General features: G+C 35.6%; 1 protein-coding gene and 1 long non-coding RNA gene across 12 annotated transcripts in view; one reads left to right on the top strand and one right to left on the bottom strand.

Moving 5' to 3' along the window:
• NOL4 (nucleolar protein 4) overlaps positions 1 to 22112 on the bottom strand; it is a 387024-nt gene that overhangs the window by 173886 nt on the left and 191026 nt on the right. For 9 of the 11 annotated variants that reach the window (XM_050767257.1, XM_050767246.1, XM_050767248.1 and 6 more), the window contains one exon: positions 3286 to 3569. In XM_050767257.1, coding sequence (XP_050623214.1) covers positions 3286 to 3569 — 284 coding nt within the window. Of the gene's footprint in view, positions 1 to 3285; positions 3570 to 7455; positions 7780 to 22112 lie in introns of those variants that run through there. The other 2 variants (XM_050767253.1, XM_050767255.1) reach the window with 1 other exon arrangement.
• Positions 7776 to 14708, top strand: LOC126941068 (uncharacterized). Its single transcript, XR_007721080.1, has 3 exons — positions 7776 to 7949; positions 10039 to 10136; positions 13911 to 14708. It is a non-coding gene; the product is annotated as an uncharacterized LOC126941068 (long non-coding RNA).

The following is a 22112-nucleotide window of genomic DNA, read 5'->3' as shown; positions in this document are numbered from 1 at the left end:
ATGGGATATAGAAAGGTAAATATAATACTCATATTGCAGGCTATGTGAATGGCACGCCCAGGAGTTTGGCAATATATGAATACAACCTATGGAGGTTAGATAGTTAGTCCTGCAAATACAATGTCAAAAGAACAAAAATAACATGTTCAGTAATTTTTTGTACTACATATCTGCTTTTCCTTCTCATTGTCAGTTATTTGATTCCAACTGTCAGTATTTTCCTCTTGGACTGCCACAATAGCTCTCTAACCAGCATTCTCTCATTACTTTTTTCTATTCCCTATCCTATTCATTCACCAAAACATTGCCAGAATATTTTTTATAAAATGTCAAGCTGACCATGAGCTTTCTAAAATTCTAAGCTGACCACTAAGCTCTTTCTATTAGACAATCCAAAGTCCTTAAAATGGCCTACATTTATTGGTGGAGCCACTTGATACTTCATCACTTCACACATGTTCTCTGCTGCAGCCATGCTAAGCTCCTTGCAAATACCCATGCCAGGTATGCTCGCTCACAGCTCTGTCCGTTAAAACATGCTTACCCCTCTCCCATACATAATCAGAATAACTCCTACTTGCCATTCCACACTCACCTCTGACATCAATCTCTCTTTAGAGTTTTCCTTAAGAATCATTATAGTCTCTTGGCACCCTTCCTCTGTTCTTTCATTTCACCCTCCTGACCATATGTCCCTCATCACTTACAGAATGAGACTGTAACCACAAGTTTGTCCCCCCGCTAGACTATGAGCTTTTAAACAGCAGGAATCTTGCTCTTCTCGTTTACATATTTTTGCTTCTTACAACAGTGACTTGCGTGTAGGAATCCTTTAGTAAATATTTAGAGAACAAATTAATTGGTGGCAACTAGTTTATCCTGCATAAGGATGTCATGTTCTTCCTCAATGCCACGAGGAAGTGATAAAATCATACTGAGGTCAGAATGGACAATGATTCCCTAGCCTGAGAATAAGTCATCTTCCCTATCTGCATTCCAGGCCCTTCACAGTGTCTAGCAAGAGACCCTTTCTGAAAGAAATAAAATGGTAATCTTGTATTTCCTTCAAAGTTCAAGGCTCAGTTCCTCTAGGAGGTCTATTTTGACTATTACTTGAAATAGTATTTTCTTACTTAAACTCTTACTGTTTTAATATGAGGATAAGTATTGCCTGTGCTTGTTCTAAGAAACTTTTCTATGTATATGTATCCTCTTTCTCAAAATTATGTATCAAGAGCCTTGTGAATAAAGACTTTTATTTCTGTGAGTTGTCTCTGCTACCTACTCCATTGCTGCAAGTATGCCAAGTATTTTTAATTGCATAAATTTAAGATGTACAACACGATGTTTTGATATACCTGTCCATAGTTAAATGATTACTCCAGGTAAGCAACTTAACACAGCCATCACTTCCATGTGGTAAGAACATCTAAAATGTACTTTCAGCAAATTTTCAATAGATGATACGATATTATTAACTCTAGTTCTCCTGCTGTTTATTATATCTCTAGATGTATTTGTCCTTCATAGGTGATAAGTATTTACTATGTTAAATTTGAAGAAAATAATAAAAACAATCTCTCTTGATTCTTTTCCCAATGTGCTCCGAATCAAAACTTCCCTCACAAATTTAACTATTTTCTATCTTCATCTTATTTGATTTCTCGACATTGTCCATGAGAGCTGCCTACACTCTCCTTGAAAGGTGGACTTTGCTTAGCTTTCATACATTACACCTTTCTGATTTTTCTTCTGCATCTTTGGCTATTCCTCAGTTGGCTGTGGGAAGTATTCTTCATTTACTAAACCATAATATATTAAGTGCATCAGGGGTACCTTCTTCTCCTCTAGGCTTGTTTATCATCTTAACCCTCACGAGCAGCCCAAACCATCTGTGCTTCTCAACTCCATTGTAATAGAGGCAGAAAGGTCACTTCATTCTGTTTAATATGTGCAATAATATGTTTTAATAAGCATCGTTCTCAGAGTAATACTGAATAAGGGAATAAGAAAAAGAAGAGCAAACCATCCAATAATTTTAGAAAAAAATTTAATAGACACATAGCATAGAAAGGACATTTCACGATTATTTAAACTTCATAAAGATAGGTTTATGTGGAGGGCAGGGAAACTTAGGAGTTATTTTGTTCTGTAAAATGTAACACAGTGCACAGTGAATCAGATCATGTTAGCAAATATAAAATCATTTGCGTGTATGTAATTTAGCTTTAAACCACTGAGGAAGATATTTGAACATTTGCCACAGAAAAAGTTGTAGCAGCCTCCCTCAGGCAGGAGTGCTTAAGTGTCTGCTAATGTCTGGTGACTTGCTTAAAAGAGGATAAAACAACACACCCCCAGGCAAGCAAGAAGATTTAAATAGAACCAATTTAGGAAGCATAGTGCCTTAGCAAATTCAGAAATTAATCCAGATTAAGACATTTTGCTTTAAGGATCTATGTCAAAAAACAAGTTCTACAACTCTGACTTAGAGGTAAGGGCTGGGGAAGGCACTCAAAAGGTATTTTCCGTAAAAACCCTCATGTGTTCCAAAGTACACCTTCAAAAATCATAGAGCAAAGTCACCAGCATGTGTTATCTCAAACTAGCAGAAGTTTAAGCTTAATTTTAAAAAAAGTCAGCTGGGAATGGGAGAGGATTGTAATTTATTCTAATATTAATATAAAGAATCTAAACATTTAGGTATGTCTGAAATATGTTTTTGTCTTTTGTATGATATAACTTATGATAAATCATTTCTTAAAATAATTATTTAACCCACAAACATCATCCAGAAGTCTCACACTTAACAGTTTTTTAGTGTCCACAAAGAAAATTGCTGATCAAAGTCCCCAGGTCTCTAAAGCAAACTGAAGAATTTAATTGAAACTTTATGTACACCTATCCATCTAGGAGAAACTAGATAGTGATCCTTTTATAGTAAAAAATTGTGTACTGAGACTGAAACTGTCACATCTGAGCTGAACAAATTCCCAGAGAGATTCATACAAATAGATTATATATATGAGAAACATTAACTCAAGTGATTCTCCATATCAAAAAACACCCACAGCTTTGAGACATGATTCATTTTGCTCACTATTATTCCTGAAATCATACGTTATAAACACACAATATGCTTGGTCATAAGTTTCTTGGTATCCTCTTATTGGATTTGTTTATAATATTTTTATTAACAATAACGTTTATCTCCTATATGCATAGGTATTTTCTGTGACCTTCATGACCGACTCAAAAATTCTGGAAATTGTAATGTGACCATACCTTGCTTCCATTTTCTCTCGCCTCTCGTTCCATCTTGAGGTCAGAAATTAGAAGATTCTTATATTTGTTTTTCCCATTACTGTTGTGATCATCTATTCTGTATTCCGAAGTTAGCTGCGCAGAGAGGGGACTGTCACTCAGGTTCAGTGGCTGTTCATCTTGCTCCAGCCCAGTTTTGCCATCACTGTTGGAGTCTCCCATCTCCCTGCTGTGTGTTCCCCCTGAAGCAATTGAACTCTGCCCCAGAGTCTCATTGCCATTAAAGCTCTCTGCAGCAGAATCATCTGTTGGAAAGGAAAAGTTATATTTTGATTTTAATTAATATTCTATTCAGATTCTACTTCAACTAGCATTTATTGAGCTCCCATTATGTGAATGGCATTTTACATATAATATGTAATTCATCCTCAGCAATAAGCTTGTAAACAGTTATTGTTATTTTTAATCTAGTAGGCACATGATAAGGTTTGAATGTTTTGTCCTCTCTAAATCTCACATTAAAATGTGACCTCCAGTGTCCATAGTGGGGTCTAGCGGCAGGTGTTTGGGTCATGAGGGTGAATTTTTCATGAATGGCTTTGTGCCATTACCATGGTAATGAGTGAGTTCTTGCTCTGGGAGTTCATAGGAAAGATAGTTGTTTAAAAGAGCTAGCACCTCTTCTCTCTCTCTCTTGCTCCCTCTGTCACCATGAGACAAACTGGCTCCCCTTCATCTTCCTCCATGACTGTAAGCTTCCAGAAGCCATCACCAGAAGTAGATGCCGGCACTATGCTTCATGTACAGACTGCAGAGCTGTAAGCCAAATAATCCTTTTTTCTTTATAAATTACCCAGTCTCAGGTATTCCTTTATAGCAATGCAAATGGGCTAACACAGCACATTTAGGCACAAGAAGTGAAATAAAATAATAAGAAGAAAACAGAATTGAGAGAACAATTTAATCTCAAATGCAATCTCAAAGGAAAAAAAAAAACAAAGAGAATTAAATAACTACCAATTATTTTGCAAATAGCTTTAGTTTTTCCAGAGAGAATATCTAGATTTGGTAAACATTCTCTGATAAAAAGCATCATTTATCCTACTCGTGAGAATGTGCATCAGTAAAAGCTGAATGAGTGTTTAATATGCATCTAAAGCATTAAAAGTGCTCATAAACTTTGTTCCACTCATTACACTTCTGGGAGTTTAACACCTAAGAAGTTTAATCAGTGTGTGTATCTTTTTGTAGGTAAACATTCATACCAGTGTTGTTCATAATGGCAAAAAATTAGAAATGACCTAAATTACCACAAATAGATTATTTAAATAAATGTTGAAATTGTTAGAATACTATGTAATTATTAAATATTCTATTTTAAGATATGGGGATGTGAGTCATGAAGTACTAAATAGAAAAATCTAGCTACAAAAGAGTGTGATTGGTATGATCCCAATTTCGTAAAAAGAAAACACATAGACAAAGATTACATGAAATAACATTCTATTTTTCTTAATTAATTTTATCTTATATAACAATTTGCTACTGATTTTCAAAAATTATGATGGAAAAGGTATTAATATGTTTCCTTTAGTTAAAAGCTATTAGTGAAATCATATAAATATGGGTGAGCAAAAGAAATATTATTCAATACTTGTGATTTTTAATTTTCTGAATATTATCAAGTATGCTTTTTGGAGGGGTGTAATGAAATAGTTAATGCTTTCTGATCAATTACATTCATGGGAATTATATTAAATTCTGAAAGAGTAATATAACTCACAGGTTCACTCATTTATTCACTAACATTTGTTAAGTGTTTACTCTGACCAATATGGGGTTAAGTTTTTGGCCTGTAGAGACTCCCCCTTCAACAAGTTCACAGATAATTAAGAGAGACAGAAAAACAAACATGCTATTAAAATGCAGAGCAAGAAGGCTGTGGTCTAATACAAGGGATAAAGACATCATAGAAGGCTTCCTAAAGAAGGGGATATGAGTTGAATTCCAAAAGGTAAGTGAGCCTTAACCAGGTGGAGAAGTTGGGGAAGAGCATTCTCTATAGAGGGATCAGCACATGCAAAGTCACAGAGGTCAGCATATGCAGGGCAAGTGAGAAGTAAGAGTAGTCTGGAGTGCAAGAAAAGAGAAAGAGAAAAGATAAACCTAGAAAGGAAAAAAGAGCATACCAAGAAAAGCATTTTGTTTATCAAAGAACTTGGATTTTATTCTGAGAGCAAATAACAGTTTTAATTTATTGTGAGAAGTGACATGGAAAAAGTTATATTTCAAGTAGACTATTCTGACTCTGATGAGGAGAATGGTATGAAGGGGCAAAATGGAAGTTGGGGAGACCAATTAAGAGATGTAGAAGTCGTCTAAGTTGGCATCTTTAAAAGCTCAAACTTCTGAAGCAGTGGCGGTGCAGAAAAAGAGACAACTAGAAAAATTGTGAGAACAGAACTGGTATGACTAGTAGTAATGGAGTTGGCAAGAGTCTAGGACGAAGCCACGTCTGTAGTAAAAAATTTAAAAAACAGGCTGGGCACGGTGGCTCATGCCTGTAATCCCAGCACTTTGGGAAGCCAAGGTGGGTGAATCACCTGATGTCAGGAGTTCAAGACCAGACTGGCTAACATGGTGAAATCCCTGTCTCTACTAAAAAATTCACCGGGCATGGTGGCATGTGTCTGTAATCTCAGCTACTCGGGAGGCTGAGGCAGGAGAATTGCTTGAACCTGGGAGGCAGAGGTTGCAGTGAGCTGAGATCACGCCATTACCCTCCAGCCTGGGCAACAAGAGCGATACTGCATCTCAAATAAAATAAAATAAAATAAAATAAAATAAAATAAAATAAAATAAAATAAAATAAACAAAGCCCATTAGGTTTAATTCATAATGAAATAATATTTTTTCATTACAAATTACGCCTGGACTGAATTATTATTTCACACCCAGCCTGAAATAATATTTTTAAACAGTTTTCTAAGACTATCCTGTGAAAAATGTTAAAATATGTTCAAATGGCAAAATTCTATTAAATTACTCTTTTTATGTACCCATCAAACAAAGAATTGTTGTGGAAAGAAAAAATACATAGGAAAATTTGGGAAACTGGCCATAAATAATATGACATTTTTTATTACATGGTACTTTCCGTAGGTATTAATCCAAGGATTCAAAATATTATTTTAACATGAAATGTTTAGGGTTTTTGAAATGCAGAATTAAGGGGATGACTTATATAAGTAATTCAGATAGATGTGTGCATGTTCTTTTTACGCCAATTCAAACTCTTATGCTAAATTATGAAGATAATTTTTGATTACTTTATTATTTCCCATGAAAGTCCAAAGAAGAGCACAATGAATATATTCAACTGCAATTTTTATTTCATGAAAAAAGTGATTTAACATTTGTATTCTAGAAACCTTTAAAAAATATAGTAACATTTAATGTATGAAAGCTTTGTCAATACGTCATTAGGTTAAATAACCCTAAGTATATATTACATTTTAAAATAAAATCTACATTAGCATAAGACAAATCCAATATCTATCTTGGTTAAAAATTAAACATCCTACATCTCTTTCTTCAATCTGAAATCATTATGTATATCTAATAAATGGTATATCATTCGTTTATTTTTCAGGTAAGGTAAACATTATTATTTGTCAGGAAAGGCTTTAATAAGTGCCATGTTCTTGTTTCAATAAAAAATATAAAAATAAGGTAGAAAATATTTTTAGATGGAGTAGTTCACTCCAGATGTTACCAAGGTAACTAAATTTAACAGCATTACATATTTCATTCCTGAGTAAATCAGTATGTTTTAAGAAAAACAAATACATGATTTACTCATTTGTATCAAATATACATACTCACATATTTTGTAATTTAAATGGTAAAAAACAATAATGTCTCATAACACTGTCCTATAAATCCAAATTTAAAACAAAGTTTTGATGTCTTTATTTAAAAAATACTATATAGAACAGTAAGCAGATATTAAACTGAGTATAAATTAAGAATTTTATATTGTTGAGTTTCATGTAATCATGTTAACGGTTTTTATTCTCTTTCCCTCTCTCCCTAAAAGATACTTTTTAAGAATTTAAAATCGCAGACCTCAGACTCCTGTAACCAATACACATCAGGTCACCACTTTAAAGGGGTAATCTGCTTCCTTACCTAACATAGTTTGCTCCATCCTGAGTAGCTGCTACACAGAGGGTGCAGTATTAAGATCTGTGGGTATGGCCTTCAGGTTCACTGGGCCAGGGTGATGGTTCTTCTCTCAAGGTTTCAGCGTGGGTACCATAGCATTTGAACCAAAGACTCTGCATTTGAGTCCCAAGGAAAACAGCACCTGGAGCTTTGGAAAATAAGGGTGCCCAAGGTACCTAGCAACAGAGGAGAATGTGGAATGTGATGACAAGGAAGTGTGGAATCTAGTGACATCAGGAGGGCAGTTGGATGTCAGGAGTTAATTTGTTCTGTGGCTACTTTTGATGGGATGGATTTAGCGTTGTGAAGAATTCTTGTGCTATCTCTGCGAGCACAGATGAGGCTCCTTCTTGTCTAGAAGGTCTAGTAACACAGTAAATGGCAGACTATTCATTTTATCGTTTCTCTTTTGCTACTCCCCATTCCCTCCATGAATTAGCAGAGACCCTAGAAATACTGTAAGTTATCCCGCCAGCATTTTGTAGAAAAGTGGTTTCATCAGCGTCACATTCAACAATTAGCTCTCTCTGTGTGAAGAGAATTGACCTAAAACATTATGTGTATTGTATATGTGTATGCGTGTGTGTATTTAAGTGTGTGTGTATATATGTAATCTCCCAAAGTACCTGACCTACTTTCTTATTTAGTTACTTTCAGTAGCTTAGCATCATGGCCTTTAGGCCAAGTGCCTTAGGCAAAATGAACAGGAAAAAAATTTATATATATATATAAAATCCTCATTTTAACATTAGTACCTGGAAGTTTAGTCCTAAAATTCAGGTCAGAGGCTCACAGGGTCCAAAAAGATTTTATTGTTTTCCCCAAATGTACCACAATTTTCCTCCTCTAGTCCTTTGATGCCCCCTTAGAAAACTTCTCTTTCATATCTTACCATAAAACTAAGTATTAAGTCCAAAATATAGATGTAAATAGCCTTGCTGAAAGGATTAGTACTTTCATATCCAAAAAGGTAGAAAAAAATTTAAAAATTCCTTTGAAATCTAATTGCAAAATAGTTTAAGTGCGACTCTCCTTTACCCCTTGTGGTCTCTGCTCTATGTCTTCTCCCAGCAAGGGGTTAAAAAAAAAAATAATAATAATAAATAAGCTTATCTATCACTAGGCCATACCTTACATCTTACACCATAACTCCCTCTATCTGCAACACAAAGCAGGTAATGTAGGCTGAATGAATCCTTTGCAGCACTTTCCAGTCCAGTTTTTGCCTGGAGTCTGACTCTGTGATTCATTTCTGGCTTAAGCTCCTTTGTCATCTAGAAATTCCTCATTTTCCTTCCTTAAAACCTGCTTATGACCTTTTCATTCTTTGAATTTATGTTTTACCTATCCTCTACAACACAGTTTTTAACACTTAATGACATAGCCCTGCTCTCTGTTTTGTTTTTGTTATCTCACATGCAAAAACCTCAGTTCCTGACCACAAAGTCCTGTACCTTCAGTCTCAACACCACAAAAACCTGCAGAAAGATAAATAATCAAAATTGCAAATTGCAATTTTTATTTTATTTGCAAAATATAATTTGGATTATATACTATTTAGTAATGTTATCTTAAACATGTGCAAAAGAATAATGGGACATTTTGAAGTCAGAACATTCATACTTAAGTCTATTGATGTAAACAAATGCATATGTATATACATATTATGTGTATATGTAGGTATATATATATATATATGACTACTACTAAAAGATTACAGGACATTTGTTTTAATATGATAAAACTGATTTTATTGGAAGCAAGAAAATAACACATGTTTCAGCCTTCTACTAAATTGTCCAGAAGGGGGACACTTACTCTTGTTTGACAGCTCCTAATCCATCCTTTGTCATGGAAGAATGGGATCTACTTGAAGGAGGTTATTACAGTGAAGGCACAGAGATAAGCTGGATGTCTCAAAGCATATAACTAAATTTCAGTGCAATAATTAAATAATAAAACGAATTCTTACCTATCAATGAGGAGTTAATTTATATTGTTTATATTATGCTGTTTACAATATTTAACCAAACATTTATGTGCACAAGATACTTTTCTTGGCACCGTTGAGTCCAAAGAGACTCCATATAAAAATTGTTCTTATCTAAGATTAGACCATAAAAATTACAATGCAAGGTAGAAAATACTATCTGTTCCATGAGAGTTTCATATCAAGCATCATGAATAAAAAGGTTTCTCAGAGAAAGAAGAGTCACCTATTATTGCTGGGGATGAAAAGTGTATCAGGGAAGGTCTTTTACAGGAGGTGGAATTTGAAGAAGATGAGATATATGTAGATGTATAATGGGGATGGTGAAGGTTATCCCAGTTTATGAGAGGGCATAAGAAAAAGCATCAGAGGCAGAAAAAAGCTGGAAGAGGACAGGGAATTTAGCATGTTGTACATTTCAAAACAAAGAATTGCATATGTGTGTGTGTGTGTGTGTGTGTCTATATACGTGTGTGTATATATATGTATATGTGTGTGTATATATGTGTATGTATATGTATATATATATGAGACAGGATCTCACTCTTTTCACCCAGGCTGCAGTGCAGTGATGAGATCACAGCTCACTGTAGCCTCAACTTCCTGGGCTCAAGTGATCCTCCTACCTCAGATCCCCAAGTAACTGGGACTACAGGTATGTGCCACCATGCCTTGATATTTTTTTATTTTTATTTTTTTATTTTTTGTAGAGAGGGGATCTCACTATGTTGCCCAAGCTGGTCTTGAACTCCTGAGTTCAAGCAACCCTCCTGCCTCATCCTTCCAAAGTCCTGGTATTACAGGCATTAGCAATCCACTGTGTCTGAACAAAATTGCATATTTTAGAGTAGTGGATATTTTATTGCGTACCCTTTTTTTCGGGAACACTTATAAAATCATTCATTATTCTCCTGGAAGGGGGTGGGGTGCTAGTAAAAACCCATTGATTATGTGAGTGTAGTCTGAGGAAGCTTATTTATCTCTGTTCCTACCTCTAAGCTACTATCAACTGACCCATAACAAAATTTTCTCCCAATTCCAAGATAACACATTTTTAAAACTGGCTATTATGCAATAACTTGTAAATGGCTTCTTAATTGTCTAAACAAATTGCAAAATACAGTCATGCATTGCTTAACAAGAGGGATACATTCTGAAAAATACATTGTTAGGCAATTTCACCATTGTGTGAACATGATAGAGTGTATTTACACAAACCTAGATGGCATAACCTACTATACATTTAGGCTATGTGGTATAGCCTATTATTCTAGACTACAAATCTGTACAGGATGTTATTGTACCGAGTGCTGTAGGCAAAGATAACACAGTGGTATTTGTGTAAATAAACATGTGTAAACATAGAAAAGGTACAGCAAAATATATAACATAATCTTATGAAATCACTGTTGTATGTGAGATCTGCTATTGAATGAAACATTATTATGGGATACATGACTGTACTATTTTCATGCTTACCCATTAGCTTGTTCAGGATTTCACAGAACTAGCTATTTTATATAAAATGATATCCAGAAGTGTATTTTGATATTTTTATGTGTTGGAAAATATCAGATTTATTTTGTTGACAAAGTCACAGTTATTGCAAATACCACTGTGTTATATTTCTTATAGTCATAATAGAAAAAAAGTTAAAATTTCATTTAGAAGTAAGTGAAAAAATATATACATAGATTTTTTTCCTCCCAACTCACAGCTCAGATCTACTTATGGAATCCAGGTAAGTTTCCTGAACTAGATGCTATGCTACTTTTTTCACTTATCTTAAATAGTACCATAATATTATCATAATTCACAGGTTTCAGATCCCTAAGTCCAACACTGATACGGTAGGTTTCAGTGGGGTCTGTGTAGTCCTTCTTCTCACCTTACAACACTTTGTCATTTTGTGACATTTAGAATATATTTACCAGCTAGAATGTACATTTTCACAAGGTAGGTATTTTACATCTTTTGTTTCTTTGTGTTTCCCTATGGAATTCAACCTAGTGTTTTATTACACAAAGTTAACACTATAGACACAGATGATAAAGATATAAATAAGGCAAACAGTGCCACAGATAATATAATGCATTAATGCAGGTGTGTGTGAAATCCATGTATTAGTCACATACTCATGAGGCTATTTACTGCTACCACTTAAAACCAAAACAATACGTGAGATTTTTGATGTTCTGTCTCATACAGCAAGCAGTATATATAATGAGAAAATCTCCTGTTAGATTTAAAGTGAATCTAAGACAATCATTTTATAGCATGTCAGTGTTTTCAAAGAGAGCTGCCTGCTAACCACTGGAAAGAAATGCCCCAGAAAACCCATCAAATGGGCAATAGAAGCAAGAAACAATGCCATATATTATTATAGAGTCGTTCTACTAGAAAATGATTTGGCAATTTATAAGGAAATGCCTTAGAGATGTATCATTACTTATCCCCAACCACTAACTAAATTATGGAAACAAATGTCCCAGATTGGGGTAAATCATTTTGGAAAGAAATGTTCTAATTGAAGCTAAAATCAATATGATCCAAAAGGGGGTTGCCCTAAATTGGTGTTTAGCAAAAAGCAAATCAAAAGGGTTTCTTCTTGCCGATAACAAATCAGAAAATATTTTATTTTGAAAGCAATGAAAATCTTGGAAAATAAAAAGACCCATCTGTAACAAGTTTATGTTTGAAACAGTGTCTTGGAGCTGGGCAGGACCTGGGCTAGCTTCCAATTTGCCCTTGTAAGAAGCACTTTGGTGGTGGCTATCCACCTTACAGAACCCTACCACCCCCATCCCATGACTTGTTCTTGATACACAATGATAAGTTACCAGAAACTATACTTCTCTTCTGTCAGTTGACCATTGGGATGGCCTGTTTTGGATATTGATTCTCTCACTTATTTCACCAAGTCAGCTGTTGTTTTGCCTAATGCATTTTTCGGAGTCTCTGTCCAACCAGATCAGAATTTACTCTCACCTTTATGCTCATGTCCCAGGATAATCTGACTTCTCTGGTTCTGTATCACAATGTAGTTCACAGGGTCTTTGGAAACCATATCCTAATATACATCCCCATAATTCTACATAAGGATAAAACCATGCTCAGAGGAGCAAAAATGGTTGAGTCTTGTCTACTTTGGTAAGATATATAACGATAAAACATATAAGATAACTAAAATACAGGGCCCTGTCTCCTCAGTGAGCAGGAAACTATTGTTTTAAAATGTATATACATACCACATCCACAGTGAAGGTTAAACTCCTAAAACTTGACCTCTCTACTACTTAGAAGACACATTACATAGTAGGCGTCATCTGGTTTAGATTGCAGTGAAAATGGCTTTTCCATTTGGACTTCATGATGACAGAATAGACCAGCTGGAACTCTAGGTATCTATATGTGTGAAGCCTGAGGTGATTTTCAAAGAAAGAAATTGTATCAGTACAAATAAAGTTTTAGTGTAAGGCCCCGCAGTCTTCAATGGGTGACTGCCTTTTGGGAATGTCTGCTGTCTCTTTATACACTTGGGCATCATGAACTGAGTACCACCTTAATTAAATTAAGACATGTTCATTAAATTTAGACATGCTCAGTAGCTCTTTTTCATCAAGTGGAAGTGTGACATGGAGGAATGGGTCTTCTGAGGCTCCCATGGTATATGAATAGGATGATCAAAACCCACAAAACAACAGTTCCTTCTTTAATCTCTGTCTACTAATTCAAAAGAAATTTTTAATGAAAAATTGGTTGAAAATAAGAAAGATCAGCCTTGTTTAAATGATAATGTGAAAATCTGCAGTGGTACAGTTGTTTACACAGATAGACCCAAATGAAGAAGGAAATATGGGTAAGACTTTGAGTAGTAAGTCTTTTTGTATACTCTCCTTAGGACAAATACAGTGTCAGGTTATCACATTCTGTCTTTGGCAGTGGCCAAATGGCACAGAGGCTGAAAGAGCCAGGCTAGATGATTTTTAGACAGAAGTGGAAGCATGATATTGATAAATCTTTTATAAAAGGTCAAGGGCTTGAAAATGTTCATGCCATGTCCATGTCCATCAGAAAACCACTACAGTAGAAGGTGATCCTAATAAGTGTGATTTTTCCTGTGGATACGAAGCATCCTACCTGCTGGACCCAGGTTTGCTCAGTGGGATTATGAATGGAGTGGCAGTCAGAGCAGTAGCAAAGCATGGGTGCTTCATCGGCCATGTTAATCTGAGTACTCAGTTGTCCAACAGAGTGTTCAATCTTAACATTTTGATAAAGTACATAATTTTGAGAAGATTGCTAACTTCACTGTAGTAGATCAATTGTATTGGATCCCTTTAATTCTGTATGGGCTAGCTACTTGTTTTTAGTGGAACAGATGTTTATTTTTTACTTACTCCTGCATTTCTTGCCCATTCTTCCTCAGACATCATTTTTGACCTCAGAATGTTTTATATACTACAGTTTTTCTGATACTACATTACATTAAATCAAGGAAATCACATCACAGTAGAAGCATTGAAGCAACTATATGATTTTCCTTGGAGTTATTGCTGTTATCTCTTTCATCACTGGCAGACTGGTGACCTTATAAAATGATGGAATGAACTGTTAAAAACTCAACTTCAATGCCACCGAGAGATAGTACTTGAGTCTGAGGGGCTGCCTTTTAGGATGTGATGTGTGCTTTAAGTCAGCTACTGATACTTGGGGCTACTTATTTCTTAGCTACAACAGCAGGCTGGAAACAAGGTGCTCTAGAGATGGAAGCAAAACTTCTCATAACTCTTCTTTACAACTGCAGGTTCTGCTCACCTGCAGAAAGGACACTTGCAACAAGTGGAATAGAAACTGAACATTTTACACCATGCAGGCCACTAAAGGAATCAATTTTTTAAAAGGAGGGCCATGCGTTGGTTGAGGTCATTAATCATGACTACCAAAGGAATGAAAGATGGCCAAAAAACAAAATCGTTTGGGAGGTCGATACTCAGGGAGTATCTAAAGTATTTTTCATTATATTCTGCAAGATGGAAAATATTATCAAGGCAATTCTCGTAGGCAGAGACAAGAAGATCACATTCCCTGACACGCCATTGCATCTGGACTATTTCCCGAGTAGTTTTATTGCTGCTAAAGAAGTAAAAACATGGAATTTGTAGTTGAGGTTTTTAGTCAAGCTATGGCTTGCAAACAAGATGCAGAGAAAAGGAGTGCAATGTTTATCTGGATTTCTCGCTTGCTGTCAAGTATCTGAATCTTAAATAAACATATTCCTCATTTCCTTAAGTTTTATCTCCATCGTTGTACATAGCATGTGGTGGTAGTAAATAAATATATGAATTAGTCCATTAATTGTATAATTTCAATTGTTACAGAACAATGAACATCACTTTGTGATTTCAACTCAGAAAAGTGAGTCTTTTCAACACGATACCTGGGTGCAGTTGCTGACCATGGCTCAGATTTAGTTCTATTGGGGAAATAATAGGATTTATGTAGTTTATGCAAAGAAGGTGCTTAAGTATTTGGTGGAAGTATATTTGGACATATGAGAACGTTGTGTGATGGTGTGATATGTGTGTATGTGTTAGCCAATGATACCATGTACTAAGCACTCACTAGGATGGCAACCTAGTGCCTACATTCTCCCCCTAATTCACAAGTAGAGGCCAGTGTAGGCATGATATCTTGCTGCCTTGGAAGAATTTGGAGCCGTGAGACAGATGAAATGGATGTCATTGGAACTAAGTATTTTTATGTTAAACACTAGAGAGAACTAAAACTACTCTCACTGAGGTTCCCATCATTTTTCTAGTTCCTAACTTTCCAGATTTGGGGTAATCAACTCTTTTGTGAATTTTGAGATATTCCAGTCCTTCTTCAATAGATAATCATTTTTGCACCATTTTTGCTTAATTTAGCCAGTTTTTTAAAAAAAACCTTGAAAAAGCAACCTTAAGAAATACATAAAATTTGTTTTGCTTTTGAGAAAGCCAAAAACTAAGGAGTGATGTCAGAAAGAAGGTGGAATAGGAAGCCTTGGACCCTCCTTCCCCCAATGGATGCCCTGACTCAACACAAATACACGTCATTCTCTTCATGAAAATTCCAGAAATTAGTTGAGAGGCTCCTACATCCTGGGTGAGGGCAAAGCCAGCCACACAGAAATGAGTAAAAATATGTGAGAAAAATGAAGAACAGAAATGTTACGTGGCTTGACTGTGTTCAGTTAAAATTATAACTTTTATGTTAAAGGACTTCAAATTATGTAATAAAGTATAGCCATATAAATAGGGAATGCTAAGCCTAAAAAGAATACTTTCAGGGACTATGGGGAGGGATAGAATTGAATCAAATATTTGACGGTTTTAATATGTTTGTATTACCTGTCAGGAACATAGAAAATTAAAGATTTAAAGATTAAAGATTTAAAGATTAAAGATTATACACAATCAGTCTTTTGTACAGTATATCAGAAAACATTGATGAAATTATCAAAAGATCAAATAAGTGTCTCTATCTCTGGAGGCATTTAAGGATGAAATCTAATCTACTGGAGGGTAATTTCCAGTTCTTATTCCTTTATTGATTTTTGATTAGCATATTTTAAATATTCAATAACTATTTGTTAGAATAGACCATCGCAGTAGTTCACAGCTGCACTGCTAGTATCTCTTTAGAAAATAGACTGTGGGGCTTCTTATGCTTATGTGTGTTCCTGAATTAACTGTATGTATTACTGAACTGGGGACTATGATAGGAAGAATTCCAAAAATGCCCTCCAACCCAAGATTCTACACCCTAATTTCTAGAAGCTGTACATATGCGGAGGTATCACTCCTGTGATTGTTATGTCATGTGGTACAATTGATGTTGGTAGAGAGATTACCCGGGTGGGCTGATTAAATCACATGAGCTCTTAAAAGCACAGAGCTTCCTCAGTTAGTAGCAGAAGAGAAAGTCAGAGAGGTTCACAGCACACAGGTTTTTCAAGATGAAAGAAGCCACATAAAGAATGCAGGCAGTCTTCAAGGACTTCATCGATCCTCCATTGATAGCCAGCAAAAAGCAGAGACTGTGGTCCTACAACCACAAGGAACTAAACTCTGCCAACTACCTGGGTAAGCTCGTAAGTGAATTCTCTCCCAAAGTCCCCAAATTAGAGCCGAGGCAGGCTGACACCTTGATTTTGGCTTTGTGATACCTGAGGATAGAATCCAGTCAAACTTGCCTGGACTTCCGACCTATAGACCTATGAGGTATGTGGGGAATTTTTTATACTGTCAAGTTTGTAGTATAGAAAGCAACATAAAATGAATACAGCACAAACATGAAGAATTTTCTAGGTATGTTAGGATACATAATACTATTTAAAATTATTCAAGTATCTTTCAAATAATAGATGTGTATCAGTAGTTTTCAAACTTTAATTGCTTCAGAATTTCCTAAGGGAGATGATTAAAAATAAGTATCTGTAGGATCTATGTGGGCACTAAAACCTCTAACATAATAAAGTCTAGAAATCTTGGTTTAATTTATTTCGGTTGAAGTCAGGGAATCTAGAAGCATTTCTCATATAAATGCTTAGGAGCCACATGTGAGAAATTAATGTCTGTGATATCCAACAATTAGTCAGTGGAATATGAAATTAAAGGAGGCAACTGTGGATAGCAACAGAACTAAAAATGACTAACAGCCCTCAATTCTGGGTTCAGTAAGGCTGAATCTGAGGATATATTAATCTCATTTTATAAAAATCTGGGAAAATTTCAGGAAAAGAAGCCAAAGGTCAAATATTTTTTCCATTTATTAAAACTAATAAACTAAAACACTTACTGCCAGAATGGCCCCATTTTTTAAAAAAGATTCATGAAAGGATATGATCTTTCCCAAAGAATTAAAGATAAATGTGTAACTAAGGAGCTAAAAATCTTATTTGGGGAAAAAGGATAAACTTAATTACCTTGGTTAACAAACTCCTGGAAGAAAACGTCTTTACCTGGGTCAAGTGTATGTTTGGAAAATCACGAATCTTTACTCCCCTTACAGAGTAGAGCTGCCTATCACATAAGCGTTCACACGTGCTGAAGTCACTGTCAGCTTTGCTCACACAGCAGGTAAAGAGTATCACCCTGGGAAGAATTGTCAAAACCATCAAAGTGTGTCCTCTGGGTCCTGCATGTTCTCCTTCCCCTCTTGATTGCTAATTCTCTAGCTATTTGTGTGCACACCAGCTCTCTGTATGTCATTTTACTGAGTAATGGATTGACAGATTGATTGATGGATTATCCTTTATCTGAAATTCCCTCACAGAAAAATGTTACTTCCACTAGGCACTTGTAATTTAAACCTTTTATGTCTAATTGTGGAATGAAAGGCTTTTTCCCTTGGTATTTTCAGCCATTAGCAAGCAGGTAAAGTGTATTGTGTTTTAGGAGTGTGTGTGGAGAGAGAAACCCTGTGATCATCTTAGACCTATTAAGTACTCATGTTTTTAAAGAAACTTAGAGGTGAATGATTAGAATGTATACTCATTTAGGTATTCTCCTAAACTCTCCTACCCCTGCCCTTCAACAGTTCTTCTCCCTATGGTAATGGGTGAGCCAGGACTACTCAGTGATGAATCTGAATTTCTTATTGTCAATATTCTGAGACAGCAAGAAGCCTGAGCTACAAACCTCTTCTTGGATTTACAGAACAAATACATCCTAAAATAATTATTCTGTAAGGATTCACAATACATGCTCCCTTATCTATCACAATGGTCATTGGCTGGTTTGTTCTCAGATCTGTTCTCCTTCTATTGCAAATTGTATTTCCTAGGCTTTCTTGCCTAGTGCCTTATGACTGGGTTTAGACAATGAGAGACACTGGCAGAGATGAATAATAGGACAAAAAGAGAATAACCCTCCTCCCTCCCCATGCACACACCTTCTCTGGTTCAGGCAGTATCTCCATCTCCAGCATGGAAAGTATATCCTCTATGCCCTAGTTCCTGCTAAGAAGCCTCTTTTGCGAATCTGATTCCCACGTAGGAGCTCTGGGCTTGAGCTCCAGTAATATCTAGTAATATCTTCCCTGGCCCTTCCACTGCTAACTATGGGAGCCGCCTCTTTCTGTTATCAATTTCTGAGTTGCTTCACGAACCCCTGCTTGGCTTTTTAGCTCTTCAAACACCACTGTGAGTGCCTAGTGTTAAATTTTCCTAATGGATGTCATGGAATGGGCTCCATTTTCCAGGTTAGATCTCAATCCCAACTGATACAATTTCCTTTCCTTTGGCCTCAAGACTTTTTCTAAAAACTTTGATATTATTATAGATGATACTTTATAATTTTTAATAATATAAATTCATTATTTAATATACAAGATAATTTCACCCAGCTCCCTTTACTGTTTCTTTCTCTTGCACTGAAATTAATTGCTGTCAGTAATAGTGGCATTAAGAAAGTTATCGACATCTTAAAGAATGAAAAATCAATAAAAGTTTTGGTGACAAACATAGTATTAGAAACTGGTTTCCTAATTCCAAAATAAACTTCCATCTAAATTCTACTGGTATATCTCAGCAGGAAACACATGTTTGGGTATTGTGAAAAGAGCCTGAAAAAGACAGATGCTATGTTATGTTGGGGAAGAAAATGAATTAACTTTACATTTATGATGAATTAATGGCAACACTAGAACTTAATGACATGTGTAGCATTCCACATTCTTTCCTCTATGTTATATTGTCTCTCAATGAAGGCAGGCTTTAGAAAGAGTTGGATTATAGAAATAGTAGAATATAAAGAAAGTAAACTCAGGAGCAAAGAACAGAGAGGAGGATAGAGAGGAGAAAGATGATGAAAGGTGATAATGATGGTGGCTTGGAACAAGCTCAATAGTAGGGAGCTCTCATGTGGGCTGGAGAACAGGTATTTGGTAAAGGGTTCTGGGGTCAGGAATCATGGGATTAGCAAGAAATATCCTGGGAATTATCAAACATTAAGTGATAATTGTTGGGGGTTGATGTGTGGAAGTACCGGAGAAGGAGAAATAAACCTCTAAGGAGAACATCTCTTCCTCTGAGGAGCAAATCAACTAAATTACAAACAGGTGGAGGACAGAGGCTAGGCTTTTCTTCATTGCTGTGTGCCTTGAAGCCAGCATTATGCTTTGTGTATAGTAGATATTCAGCAAATGCCTAAAGCTATAAATCAATGACTCGAAACCACCTTTATTCTATTTGCTAAACTCATGATTTTCACAGCCCAAAACTTTTATATTGTATAATTTTTTCATGCATGTAAGTCATATTTTCCCAAATGGTCATAGGTAGTGAGGACCTTACTCTAATACTTCTTTGCATAAAGCAGAAGCAGTATATACAGCAAGTCACCAAATGAAAATAGAATTTAAAAAATCAATGAAAGAAGGGAAAACATCCGGCCACTGCACTCCAGCCTGGGCGACACAGCGAGACTCCGTCTCAAAAAAAAAAAAAAAAAAAAAAAGAAGGGAAAACATTGTGTTTTTGTGGATATTTTAGTTATAGTAAGAGGATAGCCAAGAAGTAATGTCAGACTGATTTGAGGAAAAAACACAACTAAGAATAGAAAGGATTCCCAGATAATGAGTATCCTTTTCATAGTAGTGGTATATATACTCATTTTCATGTAAACTGTTTCTGTCATAATAAAACATTGAATTCTCATCAAATCAAAATTTAAAAATCTGTCTTTGTTGACCATTAAGAAAAACTAATCTGTTACTGTACTAACTGTGTCAATTTAAACTCTTTGAATAATGCCAAATTAAGAGCTCTTACAATGTGATTACTGCTAATTAATGAAGAGCTGGTTATAGTACCTCCCCTCAACCCCATTCCATGTTTTATGCTGCTGCACCAATGTCACATAAGCATGGCCATCTATAAAATCTTTCCTTGGATAAAGCACAGTAGATTCTATTCGGAAAATCCCTCTTTCTTTACTTAAGCCAAAGAGAGAACATTTACTGAGCTTTCAAGCACGTGATTCAGAGTGTTCACTGTTGATGGCACATTTCCAGGATTCTTCCCCAGTGGTTATCCATGCAACTAAACTAAACAGAACAATGACTTACATTGAATATACCATTTGATTGTATACATCTCATTTCTATGCTCCCTTCTAGTACAAATTAACATGCCAACATCCTACTGCATTGATAGCCACACAACTACTCCAGGCTGAAACTGCCAAGGCAGGCACCTGACCGAAGGGCCATCAAACAAGTCAAACACATAGCCAATGCAGCCAAACCAGAAACATGAATTAGGCCAAAGAATTTCATCTCTTGGAATTTGAACTAACATTTTCTTCTCAAGGTGTGGGCCAATGACCACATCAAAACGACCAGTGAATTTAGAAATACAGAATCAGAGACTTTACCCCAGAACTACTAAATCAGAATCTGCATTTTAACCAGACTCCCAGAAGATTCATTTGCATGGTAAAATTTGAAAAGCTGAAACTACTAACATGGAATATTCCAATTTGATGAGTATTCTATTCTCTCATTGATTACCAAAGAGTATATGTCTATATCTCTTTTCCTTTGTCCCTTCCTCCTCCCCTTCCTTTCTTCCATACTTCTATTGAGGAATTTACTTAGAATCTCTTGAGCCAAATTCATCAGAGAAAGCCAAAGCAGGGAGACATGTAGAAACATAAAAGATAAGGGAATTGTGTGGGGTCTACCTTACACAGTCTTGGTGTACAGTTATTCTTTCAGTATAATTATTAATCATGCCCTCCTTTGGCTCTCAAATATATCTTGGTTTGGACAATAAACTATATAATGTCTCAGTATGAAACTCAGTGAGGTTTCTTTATGGCCTAGCTGTTCTGCACATTCTAGTCTTGGGTCCTTAAATCACTGTCTCCCTTATTGGGACACATCATTCTTACAAAAATTGACACACTTGTGCCCTAATTATTTGAAGTAGCTCACACACATAAAAATTTTACTATTTAATTAGTAGATACTATGTGCCATTAAAGAGTAATTAAAAATTATATTTTGGTACTAATTTATCAATCCTCAAAGCAAGCCCAGGTTATCTAATGTCACAGGGGCATATCCTGGGCTTCTGACTGAATGGCTTTCTCCAGATGGTCTATGTGCCAAAGCACACTTAACACTCAGGGGCAGGTGACTCCATAATCTGTGGCATTTTCTCTCAACCGTGTGCCTTTCCAGGCTATGAGCTTATGTCTCCCAACTCTGTGGTGATACTGCAAATACCTGCCATGGGAGGAAACCATGACATACATGAACATCTCTGAGGGCGTAGAAAGTTTCTGTTTATTGGATACTATGCTCTATATCTCTAGTTTTCTGATGAAATGTTTAGATGTTTTATAGTGTGGATCGAGCATTATTCTCTAGATAATACAAAGTCAAGAGGTGAGATTTTTTAAATTCTATTCAAATAATTTTTCCTTAAAGTACTATTTTATATAACCAATACAATATAATAACCAATTTTCAATAATAAATACAGTGACAAAAACTAAAATAAACTAATAAATTAAACTGGGAAAAAGTTCCACAACTTTTCACACACAAATCACTTCGACTATTACTTACAAATGTTATT

Source organism: Macaca thibetana, chromosome 18 (assembly GCF_024542745.1).
Source record: "Macaca thibetana thibetana isolate TM-01 chromosome 18, ASM2454274v1, whole genome shotgun sequence".
Lineage (NCBI taxonomy): Eukaryota > Metazoa > Chordata > Mammalia > Primates > Cercopithecidae > Macaca > Macaca thibetana.
This window is presented reverse-complemented; position numbering and strand designations above follow the sequence as displayed.